Below are 26,190 nucleotides of genomic sequence, written 5' to 3' on the forward strand. Positions count from 1 at the left end.
CAATAGGCACATTTAAGTTTGTATTTAATTTCTGACAGGGCATTTCACACCTCAACAGGGTCTGGTGAGGCCGTGACACCCCATGGACACAGCATTTTACTCTACTGACTAACAAACAGTCATCAACTACACTCATAGGATCAAGATATTTGGCAACTGACAGTCATTTGCATTAACTTGAATTATAAAACAGGTTTAATTCTTGAAAATAAGGTAGTTCTGGAAGATGGGCACTGCGCACACCGGGGTTTAGAGGTCAAGACAAACACCACGAAGGGAACCCAGACAGCCGCGGACGGGCGTCACCAAAAGAAAGGCTGGCCTGAGGATGGACAGCTGGGTTCTCACTTCGGGTGCCTGAAGAGTTTCCCCCACAGGTGACCACGTTTTAAGCTGCCCAATCGGACATATCCCCTGTGACCACACGTGGGTGGGTATGGGTTTAGGTGCAGATCCTGGTTTCGGATGCCAAGGAATCCTGAGGGATTGGGGCAGTTTTTGTGTTTTGCTTCACATTAATGACAAAGAATTGGAAGCCAATGATCAGGAAGCCACCGCATCCTCAGAACAAAGCTGGGCAGGGCCGGGAGCCGACCACACCCACAGTCACAGCTGGGGCCTGGTCAGCCGCAGTGGAGAGAAGCCCTGCAAGCTCAGGGCCGCTGCCCCAAAGCCTGGCTCCACCGAGTTATCAGCGGGTATTCTAGAGACATTCAAAGTTAGTGTTATTTGCTCATTAGTTTAACAGGTTTTGGAAAGGGGGAGGAACCATATTTAAAATTTTTGCAGTATTTCCTTCAGAAAGATCATAAAATAATTTGGAAGTATTATCAAAGCGATTAAAAGTCACAATATTTCACTACTGTCAAACACAAAAATAAGTTAATATCTGTTCCCCAAAGTGCACTGCAAAGCCGATTCTGATGTTTTGACTTAAGCATTATTAGTCCCTTAGCTGCCGGAAAGGATCTTTCGGGCAAGTGACAGCGAGGCCCCGGAGCCTTAGACTCTAAAGGCCAGGGCCACACGTATGTGGGGACACTGCCCGGCCTGTCCCTATAACAACCTTCCAAGTTAGGGCAAAAGGAGCATAAATCTATGAGCCGATCCAGTATTTTCTTAGGACAATTTGAGAGAAGTTAAGAGTCTGAACTGGAAAGCACTCCCACCCCATCTTAACCAGCGAGTGCATCTCAGAGGCCACGGCCACACGAGCAAGTCAGTGGCCTCTCAGCTCGTTTCCCCTGGGTCCTCTGTGTAGTTAACTTTGCTGCAGACTGTGATGGGAGAAGGGACAGCCACCAGTCAGTGAAACTTCCAGTCAGTGCTCAGGGAGGCGTGGGACCCTGTAGGCCACACACCCCAAACCCCACGCTTACAGGTCACAAAACCACAGAGTAGCCAGTCTCAGGTCCAAAGACACTGCAGTTTACCAAGGCATAAAAGATGCCACAGAAAATTAACAGGAGCCTCAGCAGCAGTTTTCAAGGGGAGTTCTGTAAACTTCTCTGCAATATGGATGTGTCCTCCTTAGGTTATTTTAAGAAAAGGCCATAAAAAAGCACCTGCTGCTGAATGTTCTCTCCCTCCTCCCTCCCAGACAAGCAGCCCCTCAGGGCACGTGGGCAGAGGCACACACCGTGCCCCCTTCTCAGGGTGCTCCAAACTTCCCAGGGTCGAGGATCCCTCAAGAAAGAACCAATTCTTACAACATACGTAGTACTCAGATAGGTCTCACTTTGTAGAACTGGACCTTTTAAAAACTAAAGCGAAACCTCACAGGAAAGTGGGTGTCAGACCTGGCCTAGACCAGTGCCCGTGACACACGGGCGGGGCACGCACACCTGCCAGGCAGGCCTCCACCCCCACGACCACACCTCTCAGTGGGTGCCCTGGCGGAGGGCGACTGATCGGCAGAGTCTGCGTCTTCCATCAGCAGATCCCGAGTGCTGACATGGAAGCCACTCTGGGTGGCAGGAGGGCTAGACTCTGGGTCTCTCTGTAGACCCGCGTGCTGTGGTCCCTGGGGCCTGCCGCGCCCTGCGGGGCTCCCTAAGTTGTCACTTCCTGTGCTCTAAGCGGACTGTGGTCTCAGGCCCTGCGGAAGTCACTCCTTTCGCCATGGAACTCAGGGTCGCATCAGTAAAGACACATTTCAGTCGGTGGTGATTTGTGAAATAGGTTTAGCAAAAATATATTGAGAATAAAAATCAGAAACTGGTAAAGAAAAGCCAAATGAAAAAAATATACAAAGTTCTCCCCCAAATGTTGATAAGAACCTAGCGAGTTCAGAAGATAGGCCCAGGTGAGACGCGGCCCAACCCGGCCAGGCCTCGAAAGTGCTCCGCGGGAACTACATGCTGAAGTGGACGTGTTATTGGCATTTCATTCGAATCCACGAGGAGAAAAAACGACGGGAGGAAATCTTACAACACCATTGCTGCCACCACCTGCGTGGCCAGCTGCTCACTAGGATGGAAAAGAAGCATTTCTGAGGAACAATTCACATTAGTACAAAAAAATGATACAGCCATTTCCAAAGAGCAGAGTAATGATCACAATGGCGGTTTCGAGGAATCCAGGGTCAGTCCTCACACGGGCCTTACCCGGCCTCTCCTGAGTGGCGACGGCGCTGAAAGCAGAAGCAGAGCAACGCGAAGCCGAGTTTCTAGCGACCCTCGGGAAAAGCCTACGCTACACATTTCAGAGGAGATTAAAACATTCCATATGCCAATTAACTTTAACCTAAAAAAATAAGAGTGGGAGGGAACCTTGACATTCTGAGAAATTCAAGTGTGGCGGTAACGCTGAGGAGTGAGGCTGTTTGTCCAGGAACGCTGAGCTGGGCTCAGACGGTCATCAGTGCAGACGCAGCAGATGCTGCTGAGGATGGCTCAGTGGTGGGGAGGCGCTCCCTCCCGAGGAGGCCTGTACGTCTGTGTCCTGGCGGCTCAAGCTGGGTCCTCTGGGCCAGTTCATGCTCGCCCTCTCCCGCAGGCAGGGCCGGCCGCCCTACACCGCCCGTGGATCCGGCCAAGCTGCCGCCTGGCGCTATTTGCCCTCCGTGACTCTCCGCCAGCCCCTCCGCCGCCGCCTCTTCCCCTTTGGCTTCCCTGGCTCTGGCGGAGGCTTCTCAGTCTTGGCGCTTCTGACCGATGCCGCCCCTAAGTCATGCTCACAGCAGTAGGACCGCCCGTCCGGGGTGCAGCTGAAGGCTGTCCCGTCCTGGTGCTCCTTACAGAATGAATTGGGGCAGAAGTGGCAAAATGAAGTTGAAGGTTTGCCACACACGTCACAATGATGCCAAGGACATTCCCACTTCCCTGCAACAGAACACAAGATATGAGCACACAGAAGTGACGGAATCACAACTTAAACTTTCTCATGGTTGAAGATGACTTACGACCGTCAGGTCAAATGAACACAAATTAAAATAGTGCTGGCTCCAGCTAACAGGATGGGCAGACAAACTGTCTCCACTGCAGCCCGGGCAGGCTCCCTGGCAGGGCCTGTTGACTCCACAGTACCTGCCAGGCCCCTAAGGACCACCTGTTAGCGTCTCTCTGTTTCAGCAACTGAGAGAGGAGCTGTGCCGGGTGCAGGAGTGTCCCCGGCCCCGCGTGGACAAGCAGGGGCTGCTTTGCTCATTTTCATGCGACCTGCCCTCTCCCAAGGGACTGATTTCCAACTTGGGTATTCATCTTTCTGGCATGACTCTGTAAAGGCTCTGTCAGGTGAGGGACCACCCTCTCACACCCATGGCCAACACTTTATCGTGTGTCATCTTTACCATACAAAAGTGTTGTTTTTCACACAAATATCCGAATTCTTTTTTTTTTTTGAGATGGAGTCTAGCTCTGTCACCCAGGCTGGAGAGCAGTGGCACGATCTTGGCTCACTGCAGCCTCCGTCTCTCGGGTTCAAGCGATTCTGCCTCAGCCTTCCAAGTAGCCAAGATTACAGGCGCCCGCCAGCACGACCAGCTAATTTTTGTATGTTTAGTAGAGATGGGGTTTCACCATGTTGGCCAGGCTGCTCTCAAACTCCTGGCCTCAAGTGATCCACCCACCTTGGCCTCCCAAAAGTGCTGGGTTTAGAGGCATGAGCCACCATGCCTGGCCTGGATTTTCTTTTTGTAGTTTTTTTGGTTTGGTATGGAATCTTGCTCTGTCGCCCAGGTTGGAATGCAATGGCACTATCTCGGCTCTCTGCAATCTCGGCTCACTGCAACCTCCGCCTCCCGGGTTCAAGCATTTCTCCTGCCTCAGCCTCCCGAACAGCTGGGATTACAGGTGCGTGCCATCACACCAGTCTAATTTTTATATTTTTAGTAGAGACAGGGTTTCACCATGTTGGTCAGGCTGGTCTCGAACTCCTGACCTCAGGTGATCTGCTCACCTTGGCCTCCCAAAGTGCTGGGATTACAGGCGTGAGCCACCGCACCCGGCCTCTTTTTGGTTTCTTGTTTTGGGTAAGGGCCTTTTAATTTTTCTTCTGTGATTCCACAGTCATGAGCCCCATGGCGACACACTGCAAGATTGTAACGGAGGCGGCTGCACCCTTAGGTGTGAGCCATGATGTTTGTGCAGCACCAGAGTCATCTCACGACCCATTTCTCAGACTGTCTCATCACCAAGTGGAACAAGACGCTACTGTTTCCCACTGGCGCCTGTCATCTCTGAAATGCGTGGTGCTGGAAGGTGGAGCCCACTCTACTTTCCTTCAAACGGAGCCAGATCTGCAGCTCGTCAACCAGCGGCGCCTCCTGGTGCACAGGTGTCTCTGGGGACAGCCTGCCCTGCGCATCCAGGACAGGGGCTCTGGGCCCCTCCATTCCCAGTGTAGTGCAGCCAGGCCAGACCCTTCTGGGCTGCCAGGGAGACGCAGGTGCCGGGGCTGCTGTAGAGGCCTTTCTCCTAGGAGGGGCTTTAGTTCCCAGGGCCGCCTCCTTCCTGGCCGCCCCGCCCCCACAGCATGGATGAGAGCCCCAATTCTGCAGCTGGGCCTCGGGCTGCCTGAATCCCTCATGGAGGTTCCAGGGGCTACCCCGTCACCACATATCTTCTCTGCTCGATGCAGAGATCTAGAATGTGCGGCTGGTGGAACAAAGAAAGGCTCTGCCACCCTGGATCAGGGCCTTTGCTGCGTGAGTGCCCGATGCGCCTGCACCCAGATGAGGCCTGGTCAGCAGGAAAAGCGGCAGCAGGAGCCACCATCAGGTGCCTGCCACACAGACACAGCCCCAAGCCACCATGAGGCTGCACACCCACCGAAGGGCCGCTTGCCCAGGCCCAGGCAGGACAGGTGGTAGGCCTTGGTGCAGAACTTGCGGTCACACAGCACCAGCTGCCCGCCGTCGCCGCAGCGGAAGCACTCGTCCTCTGACTGCCGCTTCCCTTCCCCTTTTGCTCTGCGCCGCCTGGTCTTCTTCTTGGTCTTTTTGCCCTTTTCCTCTGAAGAAAGGGTCGTTGAGGTCTAGAGTCAAGAATTAAGCACAGATCACCGGAAAGAATTACACAGGCTGAAGCAAACAGAGAGGGCAGAAGAGCAAGTTACAATCCGGAAACTTCAGGGATCTCTGCAGGTGCCCAACACAAAGAGGGGAGGAGAGGAGTGTCCTCCCCGTGCTCCCCAGACATCCTTAGACTCACTCAACTCAGCGTGAAAAAGCTGAACAAAGACGACGACTAGAGTGAGCTTTGCTGGAAGCCTGCAATGATGCATCTCAGCAGCATCTCAGCAGACACGCAGCTCCAGGATCTGCTGATGGGACCCACGAGCAAAGGAGGCCACCACAGGCGTCACAGTTCCCGCCCACCACCCGGGGTCTCCTCACTGGGAAATTCCACAGGCACGTGCCCTGTGGGTGGCAATGACCTGAGGGCAGTGACCATCCTCAGCAACAAGGCTGAGGACAGACGCCGGCTCAGGGCCGAGCTGGTGCCACTGTCAGGCTTTCAGGCCCAGGTTCTACACAGCACAGGGAAGGGGTGCAAGAGTGCCCCCCCCATCTCTGTCCTTCCTGGAACCTTGGAAGGTGACTGTATTTGGAAATAGGGTCATTGTCAATGAGATCTGTTAAGATGGGGGGTCACACAGTAGTAGGGTAGGCCCTAAGTCAACAGGACCAGTGCTCTTATAAGAAGGTCAGGTCAACAGTCATGTTCGCAGGGAGAACAGTTGGGCGGTGCTGCCACAAGCCAAGGAGCGGCAAGGGCTGTGGCCACCACCAGGAACGGGAGACAGGCCTGGGAAAGAGCCTCCCGAGGAGGCTTCGGAGGGCGCACAGCCCTGCCCACACCCTGACTTCAGACTTCTGGCCCCCAGAACTAAGAAACGATATGCTCCTGTTAAGCCCTGCGTCTGTGGGGCATTGTTCTGGCAGCCCCAGGAAACACTCTCAGTGAGGAACTCTTAACAACTGGCCTTTGTTGAGAGGCACTGTTGTGCCCTGCTTGGGGAGCCATCCTCCCCAGCCCACAGCAGGGACCTCGCTCCCACCTGTCCAGCAACAAGCCAGCCTGGAGGAGGCCACTGTTCACGGTGAGGCACATGTCTCCAGGGGTGTAAAATGCCAACACAGAGCCTGGGCGGAAGGAGGGCATCACAGCCTTACCTTTGGTCTATCCCCGAGGAATCCACTGCAATTGGAGGCTCCACACCGACAGACCGTTTTTTCATTGCCCAAACAATCGAGGTTGTAGTTAAAAGTCAGCTCCGTCCCTGGGAGGAGCAGACAGACACCGAATTGGAAACCCCTGCCTGTCTCTTCCAATGCTAAGGGCGTGCATTAGGTCAACAAAATGCTCTGTTATTTTCGTATCTGTACTGGCTTGATCCATGGCCTTTCAATTTTGTTTGGTAAAAGACATTCAAACCAAAAGAGACTCCACATTAGCACCCACCTCCCCCAGAGCCTTTCCAGTCCAGCCCCACGCAGCTCGCAGCAATGGCCACTCTGTCCCCATAGCCGGAGCCCCACACAGGGTCTGGAGCTTGTAGCTGCAGGAATGCCGCAGACGGCAAACAGGCCCACGCGAGTGTCCCCATAGCCAGGAGCCCCACACAGGGTCCCCACACAGGGTCCCCAGAGCTTGTAGCTGCAGGAATGCCGCAGATGGCAAACAGGCCCACGCGAGTGTCCCCATAGCCAGGAGCCCCACACAGGGTCCCCACAGCTTGTACCTACCTGCAGGAATGCCGCAGACGGCAAACAGGCCCACGCGAGTGTCCCCATAGCCAGGAGCCCCACGCAGGGTCCCCACACAGGGTCCCCAGAGCTTGTACCAGGAATGCCGCAGACGGCAAACAGGCCCACGCGAGTGTCCCCATAGCCAGGAGCCCCACGCAGGGTCCCCACACAGGGTCCCCAGAGCTTGTACCTGCAGGAATGTCGCAGACGGCAAACAGGCCCACACGAGTGTCCCCGTTCACTGTCCACTTGAGGGTCTCACAGTTGGGCTGGCAGCTGTGATTCATAAATCGAGAGTAGTTTCCTTTGGGGCCAGCGTCAATTATACGGTCCTGGAAAGTCAAGTGATATATGAGATCAAGTGTTAGCAATCGTGTTATTTTTAAAGGGAATTTTCACCATCATAAGGCACACTGAACAAGTTGTGTTCCTTGTTGTACTGAAAACCGTGGTGCCCCGTGTCCACTGAGACAGGACACCCCCAAACCAGTCCTGTTTCTCTTGCTCACAGAGGACAGGGTCAGGACCACATGGAGAGGACCGAGCCTTAGTGAGCGCCCGGAAAGACACGACAGGAAGCCGGAGCTCCCAGCATCCTCCATGATGGCAAACAAGGGAGCTAAGGTCAACACCAACAGCCTAGCCGAGTGGCACTCAAGGACAAGAACAAGACTCACCCTGGCTGGGTGTGGTGGCTCACACCTGTAATCCCAGCACTTTGGGAGGCTGAGGCGGGCAGGAATTTGAGACCAGACTAGCCAACATGGTGAACCCCCATCTCTACTAAAAATACAAAAAAATTTAGCTGGGTGTGGTGGTGGGCGCCTGTAATCCCAGCTACTCGGGAGGCTGAGGCAGGAGAATCACTTGAACCCGGGAGGCAGAGGTTACAGAGAGTGGAGATTATGACATTGCACTCCAGCCTGGGCAACAAAAGCAAAACTCCATCTCAAAAAAAAACCTCACCCAACCAAAAAACCAGCAAGGGATGCAAAGAAACAATTTGCAAAGAGCAAATACAGGCAAAGGTGGAGAAATGCAGATCAGAGTGACAATGAGCTCTGACTTGACACCCATGGCGCTGATGTCACATTGGCTGAGATGAGGGGGTGGCCACAGGGCTGTCAGGAAGGCTTTCGAGACAGCAATCTGATAAAGAATCACAAATGCAAGCACAATGTGGCCTAGAACTGACCCACTGAAATCCAGGTGCCTAGAGGCCAAAGGTAGGAACTGGAGACAATATATCCACCCAGCAGCGGGGGACGGACAGCCCCGGCCTCCACCCGAGGAGCCACCAGATCCACCACACAACCGCGTGGGGGAAAATCAAAAGGCCACATAAAGCATAATAGTCATGTATTCATGCAAAACCACGTGTGTGAATAGAGATAAATACAGGCATACGGACATCTATAAGCTAGCTGTCTCATGGTCCCAGGAAGCAGTAGGCTTTGGAGTCACTATTCACACGCCACCTCTGACACACCTGCCCATGCACCCAGTCCTGGTGCAATCTCCCAGGGTGCCCCTGTCTGGGACCGCTGGCCCCCTGTCCTTTCTACATACCCACACAGGCCATCCCTTTAAAACCAGAAATGGTACCAGAATGTGGTTTTCTGCAAGGTGCTTTTCACAATAATGAAATACACTAATCAACCCAGAGTGCCACTCTTCAACACCTGCATGACACCCCCTAACACAGAAGTGGGGGTGCTCATCCGCCCTCTGCAGATGCTTCGTCACGACGCGCTGAGCCGTGGTGCTGACGTGCACATTGGCATGCACATCACTTCTGCAGGACACCAGGGACAGGGACAGCATGGGGCATGCACCTGGGACATGCCACCAAAGCCAACAATGACAACTCCAGCCTCTGACGCCTGGCAGCACCATGTCTAACCTACATTCCTACCATTACCAGCAGGGCCCAGTGCCACTTCCTTCTTATCAGGCCAATTTTCATCTGTGGGTTGCCTGCCATGTCTTGACCCTGTTTTATTTATCTTAACTGATTTTCAGATAGGTTTTCCCTAGATATTCCAAACATCAGACCCCTTTATAACAATGTGTTGGCCGGGCACGGCAGCTCACACCTGTAATCCCAGTACTTTGGGAGGCCAAGCATCACTTGAGGCCAGGAGTTTGAAACCAGCCTGGACAACATGGTGAAACTCTGTCTCTACTAAAAAGACAAAAATTAGCCAGGTGTGGTGGTGTGCACCAGTAATCCCAGCTACTCGGGAGGCTGAGGCAGGAGAATCACTTGAACCTAGGAGGCAGAGGCTGCAGTGAGCTGAGATTGTGCCACTGAACTCCAGTCTGGGTGACAGAGTGAGACTCCGTCTCCAAAAAGAAAAAAAAAAATGTGTCGAAACCTTTCCCATCGCTTCCCAGCTCCCAAAAGGAATCTTCCCTGCGCAATGCCTTTTCTCACAAAGCTGCAACTATTTTACCCTTTTGCTTCATGCATTTTCGGTTTGCTGAATAGTTGCATGCAGCTTTTCCCACCACACAGATTATAACATCCATCTCCCCCTCTCCTAGCTGTTAATCCATCTGGAATTGGCCTTCGTAAGTGGTGTGAGGGGAGGCATCAGTGCGTGGTACGTGGGCTGCCCAGCCCTGGCTTTGGCCACACTCCCCCCGGCCATCCACCTGGGTTTGGGCCCCGCTGGAGTCACAGGAACACCATGGGGAGCACTGTCACCCCCAGGGGACGCCCACCTTTCCTACAGTAAGGCTTCAAGATAGAGCACTGGCTAGACCTGCAGATCTTTCCTTCTACGTGGACTCTGAAGTTGCCTGTCCAGGTATATTTAAACGTTTTTGCTATTTTTATTGCGCTTACAACGAGCTTGCACCGGGGAAGATTTCCACCCTCACAGCCTCTCCTTTCCCAGCTGGGACATAGCCCGTGTCACCACTCGTCCATGTCATCTCTCGTGTCCTTCAGTGACACTGCCAAACTTTCCAAAGAAGCCTACTGCATTCACATACATGCATCAACGCTCTTTGTGGCTCTGCATACATGAGGAGGGTAGAGGAAAACCTGTGGACCTGGCCTCTCTCTGTTGTCACTACAGCTCACATGAGGCCATCACCAAACACAGCCGTCTCATTCTCCAAGAGACACCATTTGCCTCTTGCTGCTTTGCTGCAGCCTTAGGGGGGACAGGAGCGGCATGAGCGTCCTGACTTATTTATTTTTTTTTTTTGAGGTGGAGTCTCGCTCTGTCGCCCAGGCTGGAGTGCAGTGGCCGGATCTCGGCTCACTGCAAGCTCCGCCTCCCAGGTTCACGCCATTCTCCTGCCTCAGCCTCCCGAGTAGCTGGGACTAGAGGCGTCTGCCACATCGCCCGGCTAGTTTTTTGTATTTTTTAGTAGAGACGGGGTTTCACTGTGTTAGCCAGGATGGTCTCGATCTCCTGACCTCGTGATCCGCCCGTCTCGGCCTCCCAAAGTGCTGGGATTACAGGCTTGAGCCACCGCACCCGGCCGCGTCCTGACTTATTTCTGAACCGGCCACAAGTGTCTGGCTCACCAAGCATCAGCTGGCAGCCGCTGATGTCCTTTAGCAAGGTAAGCATAGTTGTAGTCCTGGTTTCTTGGGAAGTTTTCGTCAGGAATAGGTTTGAATTTTCTCAAATTATCTTCTGGTGTTCATGAAAATGACCCTGGATTTGTTTTCCTCCTTTACCTACTGACAGGGTTGCTAAGCCCTCCTTGCGGTCCTGGGGTAAACCCCACTCGGTCACAAGGAACTGCTCTTCATTCTGCTCAGGTGCACTCTGCCGGCTGGCACACACCCTCACAGGTCCCAGGCCCCTCTTCCCATGTTCACACACAGGTCCACGCCCTGGCTCGGACCTCACGCCTCAGTACGTGTGTCTCTGAAAAATACACAGCACTGTTGTGGGTTTGTAAGAAGAGATTTACTTATTTCTATTGTTTGTTTTGTTTTTTAATTTCTGAGTCTCTGCTTGGTCTCTAAACACTTCCTCCAGTATATTCTGTCCTTCTTTTTGACGAGATGAATTCATGCTCATCATCTGTCCAGAATCTCTGCCTTCAACTAAGAGGTGAACTCACCGTCAGCTGTCTTCATTCGCCTTTCTCCTGGATCCCACAGGCTAGTGGGAAGGCCCTAAATTTAGGGTGCATCTCATCCCCAGTGGTGGCTCTGGTGTCAAAAAAGCCTTCTTCTGTGTCACTGAAAGTGGTGGGGCCTGAATTCCACCTGGTCTGAGAACAACTCCTTTCTTCGACTCTACCTTGGCATACCTTTGCCCACAATTGTTTTTTTAATTGAGACAGCGTCTCTCTATATTGCCCAGGCTGGTCTCGAACTCCTGGGCTCAAGCAATCTGCCCGCCTCAGCCTCCCAAAGTGCTGGGATTACTGGTGTGAGCCACTGAGCCCAGCCTGCCCACACTTTTATTTTTAACCTTCCAGAATCTTTGTTCCTTGCATGCTGCAGAGAGTTCGGTTTTATGATCCAATCTGGAAGTCTTTTAAGAAGTAAGTGAGCCCATTTCCTCTTTCCAGATATGCTGGGCACAGTTAGAACACATTCATGTCTTGTTTCTATGGGCTTTCAGCCTTTCACTGTGAGGCAGAGGGGCTGCTGGATCTCCTGCTGTTGGGGACTCTGTCCTCTCCTATTGGCGGCCCTTTACGTGACCCGTCATCCTGCATGCCCACATGTAACGTCCCGGACACCCTTGCCCCTGCTTGTGCACACTGAAATCAGCCGGGATCCCCTCCCTCAACTGCCCCTCGAGCCCAGCTCTCATCAGTGGCATTATCTTCATGCTCTCCTTTGCTCCAGAACACACCTCAGCTTCTGCTCCCATCTGACTCGGCGGCTCTGGCTTACGGGTGTTGGGGATGAACTTAACCTCCTTTCTCCCTGCTCCTCCACTGCCCCTTCTGGTGGGGGCAACATGCTGAGTACGCTGCTGCCACTGCCCATCCTGTTGCTGGAGCTTCACCTGATTCTGCTGAAGGCTTAGAGCTCATCTCTTAGCAGTTGACTCAGGAAGGACGTGTTCCTTTAATTCTCTATGCTCCAACCTGCATCTCTGTAGTCGTTACACCCAGAGAGTCACATGGCTGAATGGACACCCCTGGCTCATTCCATGGAGCCTACCCTGTCCGGGGCACTGGGTTTTGCCATGAAGAGCCTCCAGCTGGCCCTATTTCTCCCCTTAGAAGCAATTTAGGGTTTTTTTTGTTTTGTTTTGCCTGCCTATCTACAGGATTCTTGGCTGCATCCCGTAATCCTATTTATGATGTTGCCCAATCTGACTCAGCCCCGCTGAACCACTCTCTGGCCTGCTTGAATGCACAGTGCCTCTCCTCAGCAGCCGCTGCCCAAGGCGCCACTCTCATCCTTCTCTCTTTCCTTCCTACCTTCCTTCTCTCTCTCTCTCTCCCAGGTTCTTTCAGCTGCACTCCGCTCACTCCCCACATCCACCCTCGTGCAGTCCTTGTGGTTCCTACTCTCTAGTGTGTTCCCTGAGGTTTAGGCTTTGCTTAGAAAATAATTTTCTTTTCCTTGTTTCACTCCTGAGTTCTACAAGTTTCCAATCTAGCTCTCCTTTCTGCCTGGCTATCTCTGAATCCTCATATTCAAAAAATTTGTGATGAATATTAGGGTATAACTTTTATCTGCTTTGTGATAAAAATTTTTCTAAGTGGCTTTTCTCCATCTATAAGGAAGTTCTGCTGTTTTGGGTCAGGATTTTGTTTGTTTTAGAGACAGAATCTGTTGCCCAGGCTGGAGCACAATGGTACAGGACCTTGGCTCCCTGCAGCCTCAGCCTCCTGAGCTCAAGCGATCCTCCCACCTCAGCCTCCTGAGTAGCTGGGAAAACAGGCACATGCCACTGTGCCCAGCTAATTTTTATTATTATTATTTTTTAGTAGAGACAAGGTCTTGCTGTGTTGCCCAGGCTGGTCTCAAACTCCAGGCTGGCCTTAAGCAGTACTCCTGCCTCGGTCTCCCAAAGTGCTGGGATTATAGGCACACGCCATTGCACCTGGCTGGAGTTTTCTTACATAACCTTTTCATCATTCTCTGAACAAGCTGGATTTCCTGGAGCGGGTACTGGCTGGATCCCAGGTTTGTCTCACTGCTGTCGGCTTGATGGAGGTCTCCTCACCACAGAACCCAAGTCTCTGTGGGCCCTCAGAGCCTTGGGTCCCTTTCTCTCTGCCTTCCAGAATGTTGCCTTCCTTTTGGAAGGTGATCCTTTCAAAGATGCGTCATCTCTTCTTCTCAGGAACTCCCCATGCCTTCTTTTCCCACTGCTCCCTTTCAACTCTCAGCTCTGCTGGGAGCAGGCCCCCAGTGCTTGCTCTGGCTGCCAGGCCACACTCCCACATCTCTGCACTCCCTGTGCTCAGGCGACACTGCAGGTCTCCAGCACTTTTCTCTGCTTGTTGGACTTCAGTGGACGGGTCTGTTTGTCCCATAGTTTCAGTGAAGATGTACTTTGTGTACATTTTTTGTTCTGGAAGTGAGCAGCTGCCATCTGCTACCAGAATCCTATGAATAGATTTGTTTGGCTGTGAATCACATTCTCTTAGTTTTTTCTTTGAACACTACCTTTAGGATCTTTCCAAACTGTCAGATGTGCATCTCATCTAATTCTTCCTCTCCATGCTGTCTCCTGTGTCTCCTCCACTCCAATAACTACAAACATTAAGGCCTGTGGGAGCCTTTCCTTGTTGTTACTATGTACTAACCCTAATGTGAATCTTAGTCTTAACTTACACATTTAAACCACTTACATATATTGTGGTAATTGATATTTTGATTTTTTTTTTAATCTGTGCTTTCTAATTACTATTATTTCTCCTTCCCCCATCTTCCTCCCTCAGGTTCTACTAAATTGACTTTTCCTCACTCTCCTTTTTACCCTTTAATGGTGTGGAAGTTACACCTTCCACTTCTATTCATTTAGCAGTTTCTCATGTAGATGTCACATGTATACTGTGACGAAGTCTAAGGTTAATAAATCTCTTCCCTCCACCCTCACAAAACAAGCAGCTCACCCTGGCGTCACCACACTCCCGATGCTCCGTGACCGTCAGTGTTCAATGCCTCCTCCTTTTCATCTTCCTTCTTCCTGCCATGCAGTCATCATCATCCACCATAATTTGACACAACCTGACTTATTTAAGACATATCCACACACCCACAAACTTGTCTGTTCACCTTTACTTCTTGGATCTCACATTTAACTTCTGACATTCAATGTTCTGCTTCCTAAAATATCTCATTATTTCGTTCAGCTAAATTATATTGATGGTCAGCTCTCTCCATCTTTGTCTGAAGTCATAGATAAGCAGGGCCCTAGAATGCGAGGTCTAGGGTTATGTTCCTTGGTGTGTAATTCTTTTAATATGCTGCCAATTTGGTTTGCAAGCACAGATGCTCCACTTGAACCTGTCCCAATTTCTCTCCCAGACAATATCAAAGAACTGAAATTTCCCAGATCACCCATCCTGACAATAAGACACCAGACTGACTACCTGCTGCCTGTTGACCAACTCCTGTATAACCACTTGAGTCAGCTGGGAAGATGGATTTGAGGCTGGTCTCCCGTCTGATGTCACCCACGTGAAAGCCCTTCTTCTCTGGCAATACTGACTGCCTCGGTGATTGGCTTTCCCTGTGGTGAGAAGGCAGACCTAGGCTGGAACCTCAGTGTCTGGCAACACTTACAATGGGGCTGTGTCCCAATAAACCCACTGTTAAGTTGGAAATATCTTTTTTTTTTTTTTTTTTGAGACAGAGTCTCACTCTGTCACCCAGGCTGCAATGCAATAGCGTGATCTCTGCTCACTGCAATCTCTGCCTCTCGGGTTCAAGCGATTCTCCTGCCTCAGCCTACTGAGTAGCTGGGATTACAGGCACCCACCACCCAGGCAGCTGGGATTACAGGCACGCCCAGCTAATTTTTGTATTTTTAGTAGAGATGGGGTTTCACCATATTGGCCAGGGTGGTCTCGAACTCCTGACCTTGTGATCTGCTGGCCTAGGCCTCTTAAAGTGCTGGGATTACAGGCAGTAGCCACTGCACCCAGCCTAAATTGGAAATACCTTAAGTCACAAATGCATTTAATATACCTAATCTACCAAACATCCTAACTAGCCTGCCTACATTAAATGTGCTCAATTACACTGGCTTACAGTTGGGGAAAATCATCTAACATAAATTTGAATGTCCCATGTAATTTACTGAACCCTATACTGGAAGTGGAAAACAGAATAATGGTTGTATGGGTACAGCTTCCACTGAATGGGTATCATTCTCACGCCATCATGAAGTCAAAAAATCGTAAGGCAAACCACCCTAAGTTAGGGGCAGCCTGTATTTTGGTGATTTTCCCATCAATGTTCATACGGGACATTGGTCTGTAGTCCTTTTTTTTTTTTTTTTGAGGCAGAGTCTCGCTATGTCGCCCAGGCTGGAGTGCAGTGGTGCGATCTCGGCTCACTGCAAGCTCCGCCTCCCGGGTTCACGCCGTTCTCCTGCCTCAGCCTCCCGAGTAGCTGGGACTACAGGCGCCCGCCACCTCGCCCGGCTAATTTTTTTGTATTTTTAGTAGAGACGGGGTTTCACCGTGTTAGCCAGGATGGTCTCGATCTCCTGACCTCATGATCCGCCCGCCTCGGACTCCCAAAGTGCTGGGATTACAGGCTTGAGCCACCGCGCCCGGCCTGTAGTTTTTCTTGTAGCGTCCCTGTCTGGCTTTGGTATCAGGGTAATGCTGGCCTCATGGCATGAGTTTGGAAATGTTCCCTCCTCTTTAGTTTTTCTGAAAGAGTTTCAGAAGGATTGGTATTAGTTCTTTTGTAAGTGTTTGGAAAAATTTATCAGTGAAGCCATCAGATCCAGGGCTTTTCTTTGTCGGGAGATTTTTTTTTTTTTTTTTTTGAGGCAGAGTCTCACTCTGTCACCCAGACTAAAGTGCAGTGGCACAATCTCGGCTCACTGCAACCTCCACCTCCCAGGTTCAAGAGGTTCTCCTGCCTCAGCCTCTTGAGTAGCTGGGATTAAGCACAAGCCGCCACACCTGGCTAACTTTTGTGTTTTTAGTAGAGATGGGGTTTTACCACATTGGCCAGGTTGGTCTCGAACTCCTGATCTCAAGTGATCCACCCAACTCAGCCTCCCAAAGTGCCGAGATTAAAGGCGTGAGCCACCACACCCAGCCTGTCAGGAGATTTTTAATTACTGAGTCAATCTCTTTACTAGTTATAAGTCTATTCTGATTTTATATTTTTTTCATGACTTAGTCTTGGTAGTTTGTTTCTAGGAATTTGTCTATTGTTCACAGTACTCTCTTATAATCCTTTTTTATTTCTGTAGAAGCAGTAATAATGTCTTCACACACCCAGTTCTGATTTAGTTATCTGAGTCTTTTCTCTTTTTTCCTAGTCCATCTAGTTAAAGGTTTGTCAATTTTATTGATCTTTTTAAAGAACCAACTTTTGATTTCATCGATTTTGAGTTTTCCAATTCTCTATATAATGTTATAACTTGAATTTATACAAGCTGAACTTTAATAACATAAAAACCCTGCTCCTTTACAGCTCTGTCCCCACCGTTTTCAGTCACTGATGTCACAAACTCACATCTTTATATACTGAGTGCCCTAAAACACAAGCTGGTAATTAATGAGTAAAACTAGTAATGCATGAGTAGCTTAAATTATATAGAAAACAAAATGTTAGAATTTACAAACTAAAATTAAAATACCAGCTTTTAAACTAGTAATTGTTTTATAAATGTATGTCTCTCTCTTTTTTTTTTTTGAGACGGAGTCTCTCTCTGTCGCCCGGGCTGGAGTGCAGTGGCCGGATCTCGGCTCACTGCAAGCTCCGCCTCCTGGGTTTACGCCATTCTCCTGCCTCAGCCTCCCGTGTAGTTGGGACTACAGGCGCCCACCACCTCGCCCGGCTAGTTTTTTGTATTTTTTAGTAGAGATGGGGTTTCACCGTGTTAACCAGGATGATCTTGATCTCCTGACCTCGTGATCCGCCGTCTCGGCCTCCCAAAGTGCTGGGATTACAGGCTTGAGCCACTCTCTTTTTTTTTTTTTTTTTTTTGAGACGGAGTCTCGCTCTGTCGCCCAGGTTGGAGTGCAGTGGCCGGATCTCAGCTCACTGCAAGCTCCGCCTCCCGGGTTCATGCCATTCTCCTGCCTCAGCCTCCCGTGTAGCTGGGACTACAGGCGCCCACCACCACACCCGGCTAATTTTTTAATATTTTTAGTAGAGATGGGGTTCCACCATGTTAGTCAGGATGGTCTCGATCTCCTGACCTCGTGATCTGCCCACCTCAGCCTCCCAAAGTGCTGGGATTACAGGCGTGAGCCATCACGCCTGGCTCTAAATGTATGTCTCTTAAATCATGTAGACAACAAACAAACGAATGGAGTTATAAACCACGTTACAACAATACAAACTTTTATAGCTGACCATGTATTTACTTTGAGATCTTTCTTCTTCATACAACTTGTAGTTACTGTATAATGTCCTTTCATTTCAACCTACAAGGCTTCTCTTCATTACCTCTCTTGACCATTACTTGCAGGGCGGGTCTAGTGCCAAAAAACTTCTTCAGCTTTTATCTGGGAATGTCTTAATTTCACCCTTACCTTTGAAAGACAGTTTTACTGCATATAAGAGTCTTGGTTAACATTTTTTTTTCTTCTTTTAGCACTTTGAATACATTGGCCCACTGCCTGTAGGCCTTCAAAATTCCTGATGAGAAATGTGCTGATAATCTCCTTGAGGATCCCTTGTGGTATGGTGTAGCTTATTCCATCTTGAATTGTCATCCCCAGGTGTTAAGGGAGGAACCTGGTGGGAAGTGACTGGATCATGGGTCAGTTTCCTCCATGCCATCTCATGATAGTGAGTGAGTTCTCTCAAAATCTCACGGTTTTATAAATGGTAGTTTTTCTGGGGCTCTCACACACTTCTCTCCCGTGCCACCATGTGCAAAGGTACCGTTCGCCTTCACCACAATTGTAAGTTTCCTGAGGCCTCCCCTGTGATGTGGAACTGTGAGTCATCGATTAAACCTCTTTCCTTTATGAATTACTCAGTCTTGGGTAGTATCTTTAAAGCAGTGTAAAAATAGACTAGTCCACCTTGTATGTAATTAGTAGCTTTCCTCTCGCTGTTTTCAAGATTCTTTGTCTGGTTTTCGAAAGTTTGATTATAACATGTCTCAATGTAGGTCTCTCTGAGTTCATCTTATCTGGAGTCCATTGAGCTTCTTTAGATGTTTATATTCATGTGTTTCATCAAACCTGGGAAGTTTTCAGCCATTATTTTTTCAAAAGTTGTCTCTGCCTCTTTCTCTCTTTACCATCTGGGACTCCCACAATAGATATGTTGGTCTGTTTGATGGTAGCCCACATGCCCCTTAGGCTCCGTTCACTTTTCTTCAATCTTCTTTTCTGTTTCTCAGGCTCAACAATTCTTTTTTGTTTGTTTCTCTTTATAGGTTTTCTATTTCTTCATTGATGCTGCCATTTTGTTCACACATGATGACTTTCTGCAGGTTTTCCTTTAGTTTTCTTAGCATCTTTAAGACAGATGTTTTAGAGTCTCTGTCTAGTAGCTCTGTCATCCGGCCTTTCTTTTAGGGACAGTTTCTGTTTATTTTGTTTTCCCTTTAAATGGGCCATGTTTTCCTGTCTCTTTGTAGGGTTTTTTTGTTGTTGTTGTTATTGTTTTTCTGAACACTGGACAAGTGAGTCTAATAAGTCTAATAATGTGGTAACTCTAGAAATTAGATTCTTTCTCCCCTTGCCCTGGATTTGCTGTTTTTGTTATTTTTATTTATTGTTCTTATTTTCTTTTGATTGTTGCAGGCTGTTTCTATGCAGAGGATCAACCCAAGATGTAAATTTAAGGTCTTTCCAGATCTTTTTTGAGCCTGTACCTTTACCTGAGCATGCATAGTCACTTTCTAATTTTCTAAATTATCTACTTTTCCCCAAAGCTGTCTTTGAATGTCCTAGTCTTTTAATGTCTGGCTCCCAAAAGGGGAAAAACAGAAAAATGAAAGAGGAGGGCAATTGGTGCTGGCCCTTTAAATCCTCTTGAAGCTACATCAGCTGGAGGGGGAGGGGCTTGTAACAACTGAGGGAGTTGTAGTAACAACGGCAGCCCACCTCTTTGTCTGCACCTTTGTGATCAGAAGCAGCAATCAGGGATCCTGAGCACAGATACCCACTATTTGGAGAACAGGATCCTTCTTGCTCACCTTGCACACAGCTTGAGGGGTTCAGGGTGTGTTTATGGAGATACATATGGATATACGTATACACACACACATTTTTTCCCTGATCCTTTGAAAGTCAGTTACCGATATCTGACCTCTGACCCTAAACGCATCACAAGTCATTCTCTTGCGCAGCCACAACACCTTCCACACCTACAAAATTTAACATGAAGAACAGTGTCTTGTCCAAATTAAAATTTTTCCCACTGCCCCCAAAAGCATACTTTATAGCTCCTCATCCCAGATTCAGGCTCTGATCAAGAAGCACACACTTCCTCTGGGTACTTCTTTACTCTCTTTTAACTCAGGATTCTTTTGTCCTTCATGACACTGACTTCCTTGAAAGGTCTAAGCCCCACGACCTGCAGTGATTGACACAGAGCCTAGTGCTCGCCCGGAGCAGGCTCCACTGGCCAGCGCTGCCCCACTACTGCAGGGGTAGGGGATTTAGCTTCACCAGGGACCACCTGACAAGGTCCCTGGAACCATTCTTATTTTCACAGCAGCCCTTTCTCTCTAGATCTCATCACATCTGTCTTCCATGAAATGTTCAACAATTTTTATCTGTGATCATTGTCTATCTGGTTTTCAAGCACTATTATTAATCTACTCTTTAATAGCCAGACTTTTCTACTAGATGACGAGCTTAAGGGCAACAAAAGGCAGAAACATGTATTCTATCTCCCTTCCTTTCAAAGACCACTCAGGCACTAAGGAGGCCACACTTCCCCAGCTGAAGTTATCCAGAAGCCAAAAGCCTGCTGTGTGAGGGAAAGGATGACATGCACCCCCACGGGGCTGTGGCCATTTAAGGAGCTGCCCTGGAAGGGCCCGGCAACACCTGTCAGGGTTGGGCATCAGGCCCAGAGCTGAGCACTCCAGATGCACTGTCTTTTATCCATGCCCACTTTTACACAAATCATCCCATCCTCCTTTTCCTGAGAATATTGATCCCTCTAGCACCTAGGTTCTAAAATGCTTAGAAACATGGGCTTCACACAAGCAACAACCAACCAAAAACGATTCTGCTACACAACAGAGAAGATGCTGAGACCTTATCCAAAGAGCACCAAAAATTAAAAAATAAAATACAATCTTTTTGAAAAAACAAAAGAAGATGCTCAGACTTCCTCGTCTGTGTCCTCTCTACTTCCCTGCCCTGTTCTAAGGCTGCTTGGAACGCTCTGCATGCACACCCGGACAAGCAGAGCCTCAGGGTGCCTGAGTGCTGAGAGGTGGTTAGCTGTAGCCCTCTGGCGTAGCTGAAAGACATGCTGCACCTCAGAAGAAAACATGCAGATGTTTGAAAATAAGCAGCCAAGGAGATAAATGTTGGCGCTGCCACAGAGCAAAGTCCAGTTCTACCGGTGACCATCAGGGCTCCAGGTCCAGGACACTGCAGAAGCTCACAGTGGGGTACCCTTCCACATTACCTTGTCTATAGTGAGCATGTAGAAGTGGGTGATGTCGTTCTCATGTGCGTGCTTGATTCTCGCCATGCACTCCTCCTCATCGATCAGCTCCCCGACGTACTCGTTAACAAATTCTCCCTGGAAATCACAAGAATGTGGCCATGACAAAAAGCGTGCTGACCAATCCTCAGTGTCGGGGCTCAAGACTCCCTATCATGATCACTTAGAACGGGTACCACACACATCAGCATACCTCCATGGAGGGCGCATACAAAGTCTTCATAAATTAAATTCAAAGGATCTCAGACATATCTGTATGTAAAGGTTGCCAATGAAAAATGTATTAAGTATTCATGAAGTGGCAACATGCCAACCCTTGCTTCTTACATGACCTTGTCTCAGGAGGGCTGTCTGATAACCAAGCTTCTACATAACCCACTTTACACAGTGATCTCCACAATAGAAAAAATGGCTACAAAGTATCTGACAGGATATACAGCAAGTCTGGGTGAATCAGCAGTCAGGCAGGTGAGGAACAAGGATGCTGGGGAAGTGTTTCTAAGCAACCTTTTATGCTGTTGTTGGAACTGGCACCAGGCTTATGAACTCTCTGTGCTGGATCAGTCCTGGTATGGACCTGGGGTCTGAGACCACCCACCCCTAGGCCATGCCAAAACACATCAGGGTCAGCAGTTCCACATGTCTCTTAGTCCCTGGATGTCCTTGGGATGTAGTCTGGGAGCAGATGCAGGAGGTCAGCAGTCCTGGTGTCTACCAACAGCTTGGTCCTAGACTGTGCCAGGACCACCCCTCACAAGAGCAATCTCCTTACGCCTGCCTGGTGAGTGCTCCCAAGCACCTGGCTGCTGGCCCAGAGGAAAATGGGTCACTTCACGAATCTTCCATTTCATAAAAATAACCATCAGAATTCTGACATAAGGCATGCTTTAAGGGAATGTATGAGTTTTAGCAGATATCTTTCATGTAACATTTTAAAATATTCAATTGTAATAATTCAATTCAAAAAAATATTTCAGGTCAGGCACCAAGGCTCTTGCCTATAATCCCAGTGCTTTGGGAGGCCTAGGCAGGAGGATGGTTTGGGGCCAGGAGTTTGAAATCAGCCTAAGCAACATAGCAAGACCCCATCTCCAAAAAAATAAAATTATTAGGGCATGGTCATCTATGCCTGTAGTCCCAGCTGCTTGGGAAGCTGAGGTGGGAGGATGGCTTGAGCCCAGGATTCTGAGGCTGCAGTGAACTACAATCATGCCACTGCCCTCCGGTCTAGACGATAGAGAGACCCTGTCTCAAAACAAAAACAAAAATTTTTTTTTCCAAAAAATACCATTCTCACATGAATACAAAACCACCACAAGCAAACCTAAGTCTAATTCCCAGTGAACCGTAATTTCTCAAAAGCAGGGGAGGCGATAAGGGCACATACCTTTCTGATGTCCCTCTTGGCGACCAGGCCCCACCCTTTGCCATCTGTCTTGATGATCTTGGTCTCTGGGTACTGGCGCTTGGTGAAGCACTGGTTCTGGCAGAACTCGCCTGCGGGACACACCTGCGGGTGGCACTCAAACATCAGCATCCTGTTCAGACACTCCGAATCAAAGCCACAAGGATTCTCATCTGTGGGCTTGCAGTTGCACTTAGGGATTTCTGAAATATCCGCTGTGTAGATCTGGACTTTCCCGTAAGGCTTATTCACCTGCAGGGAAGGAGTAAGCTGTCTTGGCCCACAAAGGAATGAATACCCTGGCACGCCCACCACGGCCTCTCCTTACCCAGCCTCCAGGTGTCCTTTTAGAAAGTTTCAGAGGCCCGACTGGGACACACTCCTCAGAACAGCCCTCCCCAGATCCCAGAGGAGCTCTCCTCTGCCTTCTTAGCACAGGAGGCAGGCAGGGCAACCCAATGCCCTCTCACGTTATTTTATCTTAGTGTCTGTGGCTCCTCGTTGATGAACAAGAGCTGACACGTATCCAGTCAGGCCATTGTAAGATGAAGAGAGAAAACGCATGTTGACTGCTTGGTACACTGCAGGGTGTCCAGCAAACACTGGGTAAGAGCTCTTCTGAGCAGCTTCCCGACCCATCTCTCTGACTCTTCCTTTACCAAGCACCAGCAGCGAGCCACATGGGAGGCCACCTCAGGGGGAGCAGTGCTGGGCAGGGGGGCACACCCTCTGCTCTCATGACCTTGTGGTTTATCATTAGTGAAAGACAAGCAACCAAATAATAAAGCAGTAGAGATAGCTGAAAATCCGCTGGGGTAGAAATGCACAATCTTAGGAAAGAGGTGGCAAAAGACACCCCTTTCGATGCTGTGGTGTGACAAACTGTACCCTTCGGAGAACAATCTGGGAATATTCCCCAAGAATCTAAACATTTCAGGCTCTCTGACCCTGTGATTCTGTTTCTGGGAATCCATCCCAAAGAAAATACTATATAAAGATGAATACAGAGTGCTTTCTTTACACACAAAGATATTGACTGCAGCCCACATTTTACAAGCAAAGGCAGAGCGAGCACTTGACTTCCGGCACACTGATCACAAACACTCATCAGGAACGGCCACAAGGCTCCTGGGGATGCGGCCCAAGAGGCACCAGCTCTGAGCACAGGCAGCCCTGAGGGGCCTGGAGCTCTCACAGAGCCCTGCCCTGGCTGCACTTCCTCCTGCTCTCCTGCTGGGGCTCTGGAGCTCACTAGAATAAACACAGAACTGGCAAGCCCCCCACCCCACACCCCACCTTGGTCTCTGAGGTAGAGGATCTATGCCTTTGGGGCTCGGTCACTGAGCCCCGCTCCCATATGACTGACTCCCAGCACTTAGCAACAGCCTGGTGGAGGTGGGAGGCTCATCCCTCAGCTCCTCCTGCTCCAAGCAGCCTGGTCAGGACTGTCACCCCAACCCCTTTGCTAGCTACCAAGCCAAGCCTCATGCTCCAAGGTGGAACCAAGAACCCCCATGCAGATCCCCCCATGCCATTTGCTCATGGTCTCTTGCGTGGCCATCCATGCCAGGCACCACAGATCCTGGCTGGTGACAGTCCTCTCCCCAGCCATAGCCTGGGTGTGCCTGAGAACCGCTCACAGCCCCTGGGGAAAACTCCCTCCACACGCGTGCACGCAGCTCCCACACGCCACCTTGATGTGCTTGTATGGTGGGGGCTTGCGCTCGCTCTCCTGTGTTTCTCGGGCTTCCCTCTGAAGCTTAATTTCACGAAAACGAGCTTCGGCTTCTTGCAGTGCTAAAAAGTCAATGAAATAGGAGGAAAGATTTTAGTAAATAAAGGTAACTACTTTCAAGCTCCATATTTTTATAGTTCACTCTAAACTTTCAATGTTAAGTATTAGTTTCTGGTTCCCATAAAACTAGACTCTATGAACAACTGTCAGTGGGCAGGTATTTTTAAATGTGGCCAAGTGTGTGAGGCAGAGGAGTGCTCAGAGAACAGCCATCACCTCTCTACAAGGCAGGCCCAGGGCGGAGTTCTATCAGGAGCTCCCTGTCCTCCACTATGGCCTAAGGACAAAGCACCAGGGTCAAAGCCTGGGACTTGCTGTTCTCAGACAGAAAATAAAAATGCACCAGAGGCCAGGTGCAGTGGCTCACGCCTGTACGCCTGTAATCCCAGCACTTTGGGAGGCCGAGGCAGGCGGATCACCTGAGGTCAGGAGTTCAAGACCAGCCTGGCCAACATGCTAAAACCCCGTTCTCTACAAAAAAAAATTAGCCAGGCATGATGGCAGGTGCCTGTGGTCCCAGCTACTTGGGAGGCTGAGGCAGGAGAATTGCTTGAACCCAGGAGGTGGAGGTTGCAGTGAGCCGAGATCACACCATTGCACTCTAGCCTGGGCCACAGAGCAAGACTCCGTCTCCAAACAAAAAACAAAACATGCAGCTGAGCTCCTCTTGAAGCGAAAGGGGCTCTGAGAGATGAACCACAGGCTCAAGCAAGAATAGAGGAAACACAAACCCCTACAATCCGTCCTGAGAAGGAGGCCAGTCCCATGTCAACGCTGGACGTGTCCTGTGGTCTGCCCTGTTTCTGCGGCCGCAAGTCAGCCACAAAGGGGTCTGGCACTATAGGACACCCACATCCATAGTCAGGAGACTTCGCCGACGGTCACACCAAATACATAAGGCCACCTCTCAATTTCGTCTTGCCCTCTTAATAATTTTTAAAACTCTTTCAATGCCTACCTGTTCTTTATGAGGCCTCTGGGTGCCCACCATGCCCTCCTACCACTCAGTGCAGCCTGCAAAGCTTTTGGCAGCATGGAGCTAACAGAGCTTTAAATGCGTGGGTCCCCGCCTGCAGCCACACAGGAGCGAGCACTGACCTGGCTGCAACACAGCATGTGCTTCTCCCTGAATGAGCCACATGTACACCCTGGGTTTTCCCTGCTGGCCTCATTCTCTCTCAACCTGTGTCATAAACACCAGTTCCTCCAGTGAGGGGTCACACCCCATCCTGCCTCCCACAAATGTGGTTCGCCAGCCGGCCATGCCACGTCATTGCTCCTGCCTCCCCGCAGCTGGGGAATCAGAGGCCAAGCACCTTGTCTGCTTGACCACCTGATTCCTCATGCACTGAAAGGTAAAGTGAGCCCCCAAGAGCCCGCTGCACAAGGTCCAGACAACAGGACCCTTCCTTCAGATCTGCATTTTACATAAAGGCAAGCCATGGAACATTTCTGTAAATTAGTACTAAAAATAATTTCTGAATAATAGGTTTACAGAATTTTAATGAAATTAATCACAAACCAATGTTACAAAAGTTATCAGTGTATCTTACTGTATGCTTAACAAATAAACCAGACTGCAAACTTTTCCCTAATTTAAAAATACAGATTGAATGTGTAGTCCAGTATTTTCTACAAAGATCAAATTTTTAAAAATAGAAATTAGGGGTAAGAAAATGCACGAGAGTGCTGTCTCACTCTCTATCTGAAAATCTCCGTACCGTTTTTGAAGACTCTTCCGATCCCTCTGACCCCCTGGTAGCGGCTGCCCCGGTCCCCCTCCATGTACGGGAACACTCGCGCCTGATGCGTCCAGTAATAATCTTTAGACCCAAAGAAAAACACAGGGAATTCTCCAATCTCGTGCTTCATTTTCTGAATATTTGGGGGAACATTTTTGGGATGGCAAACTTCTGCCGGCCACCATCTATTATAAATATTAAAAACAGGATTCACAGACTCCTCAGAGAGAGCGACAATAATTTCAATACTTTAAGTACTGTAAAGCG

General features: G+C 49.6%; 1 protein-coding gene, 1 long non-coding RNA gene and 1 other non-coding gene across 7 annotated transcripts in view; 1 reads left to right on the forward strand and 2 right to left on the reverse strand.

The window, feature by feature from the left end:
• Window positions 1-2,166: 2,166 nt before the first annotated feature.
• NSD2 (nuclear receptor binding SET domain protein 2) overlaps window positions 2,167-26,190 on the reverse strand; it is a 112,749-nt gene continuing 88,725 nt past the window's right edge. For all 5 annotated transcript variants that reach the window (XM_011744853.3, XM_011744854.3, XM_071093921.1 and 2 more), the window contains exons 15-22: window positions 25,903-26,108; window positions 24,080-24,183; window positions 22,369-22,638; window positions 20,943-21,059; window positions 7,383-7,524; window positions 6,617-6,723; window positions 5,271-5,475; window positions 2,167-3,323 (exon numbers count right to left, since the gene is read on the reverse strand). In XM_011744853.3, the coding sequence (XP_011743155.1) occupies window positions 3,052-3,323; window positions 5,271-5,475; window positions 6,617-6,723; window positions 7,383-7,524; window positions 20,943-21,059; window positions 22,369-22,638; window positions 24,080-24,183; window positions 25,903-26,108 (1,423 nt within the window). In that variant the 3' untranslated portion in view covers window positions 2,167-3,051. The remainder of the gene's footprint in view (window positions 3,324-5,270; window positions 5,476-6,616; window positions 6,724-7,382; window positions 7,525-20,942; window positions 21,060-22,368; window positions 22,639-24,079; window positions 24,184-25,902; window positions 26,109-26,190) is intronic.
• LOC139362463 (uncharacterized) lies at window positions 3,394-4,662 on the forward strand. Its single transcript, XR_011621571.1, has 2 exons — window positions 3,394-3,734; window positions 4,179-4,662. It is a non-coding gene; the product is annotated as an uncharacterized lncRNA (long non-coding RNA).
• On the reverse strand, window positions 7,625-7,750 carry LOC112427097 (small Cajal body-specific RNA 23). Its single transcript, XR_003018550.2, has one exon. It is a non-coding gene; the product is annotated as a small Cajal body-specific RNA 23 (non-coding RNA).

This window comes from Macaca nemestrina, chromosome 3 (assembly GCF_043159975.1).
Source record: "Macaca nemestrina isolate mMacNem1 chromosome 3, mMacNem.hap1, whole genome shotgun sequence".
NCBI classification, from domain to species: domain Eukaryota; kingdom Metazoa; phylum Chordata; class Mammalia; order Primates; family Cercopithecidae; genus Macaca; species Macaca nemestrina.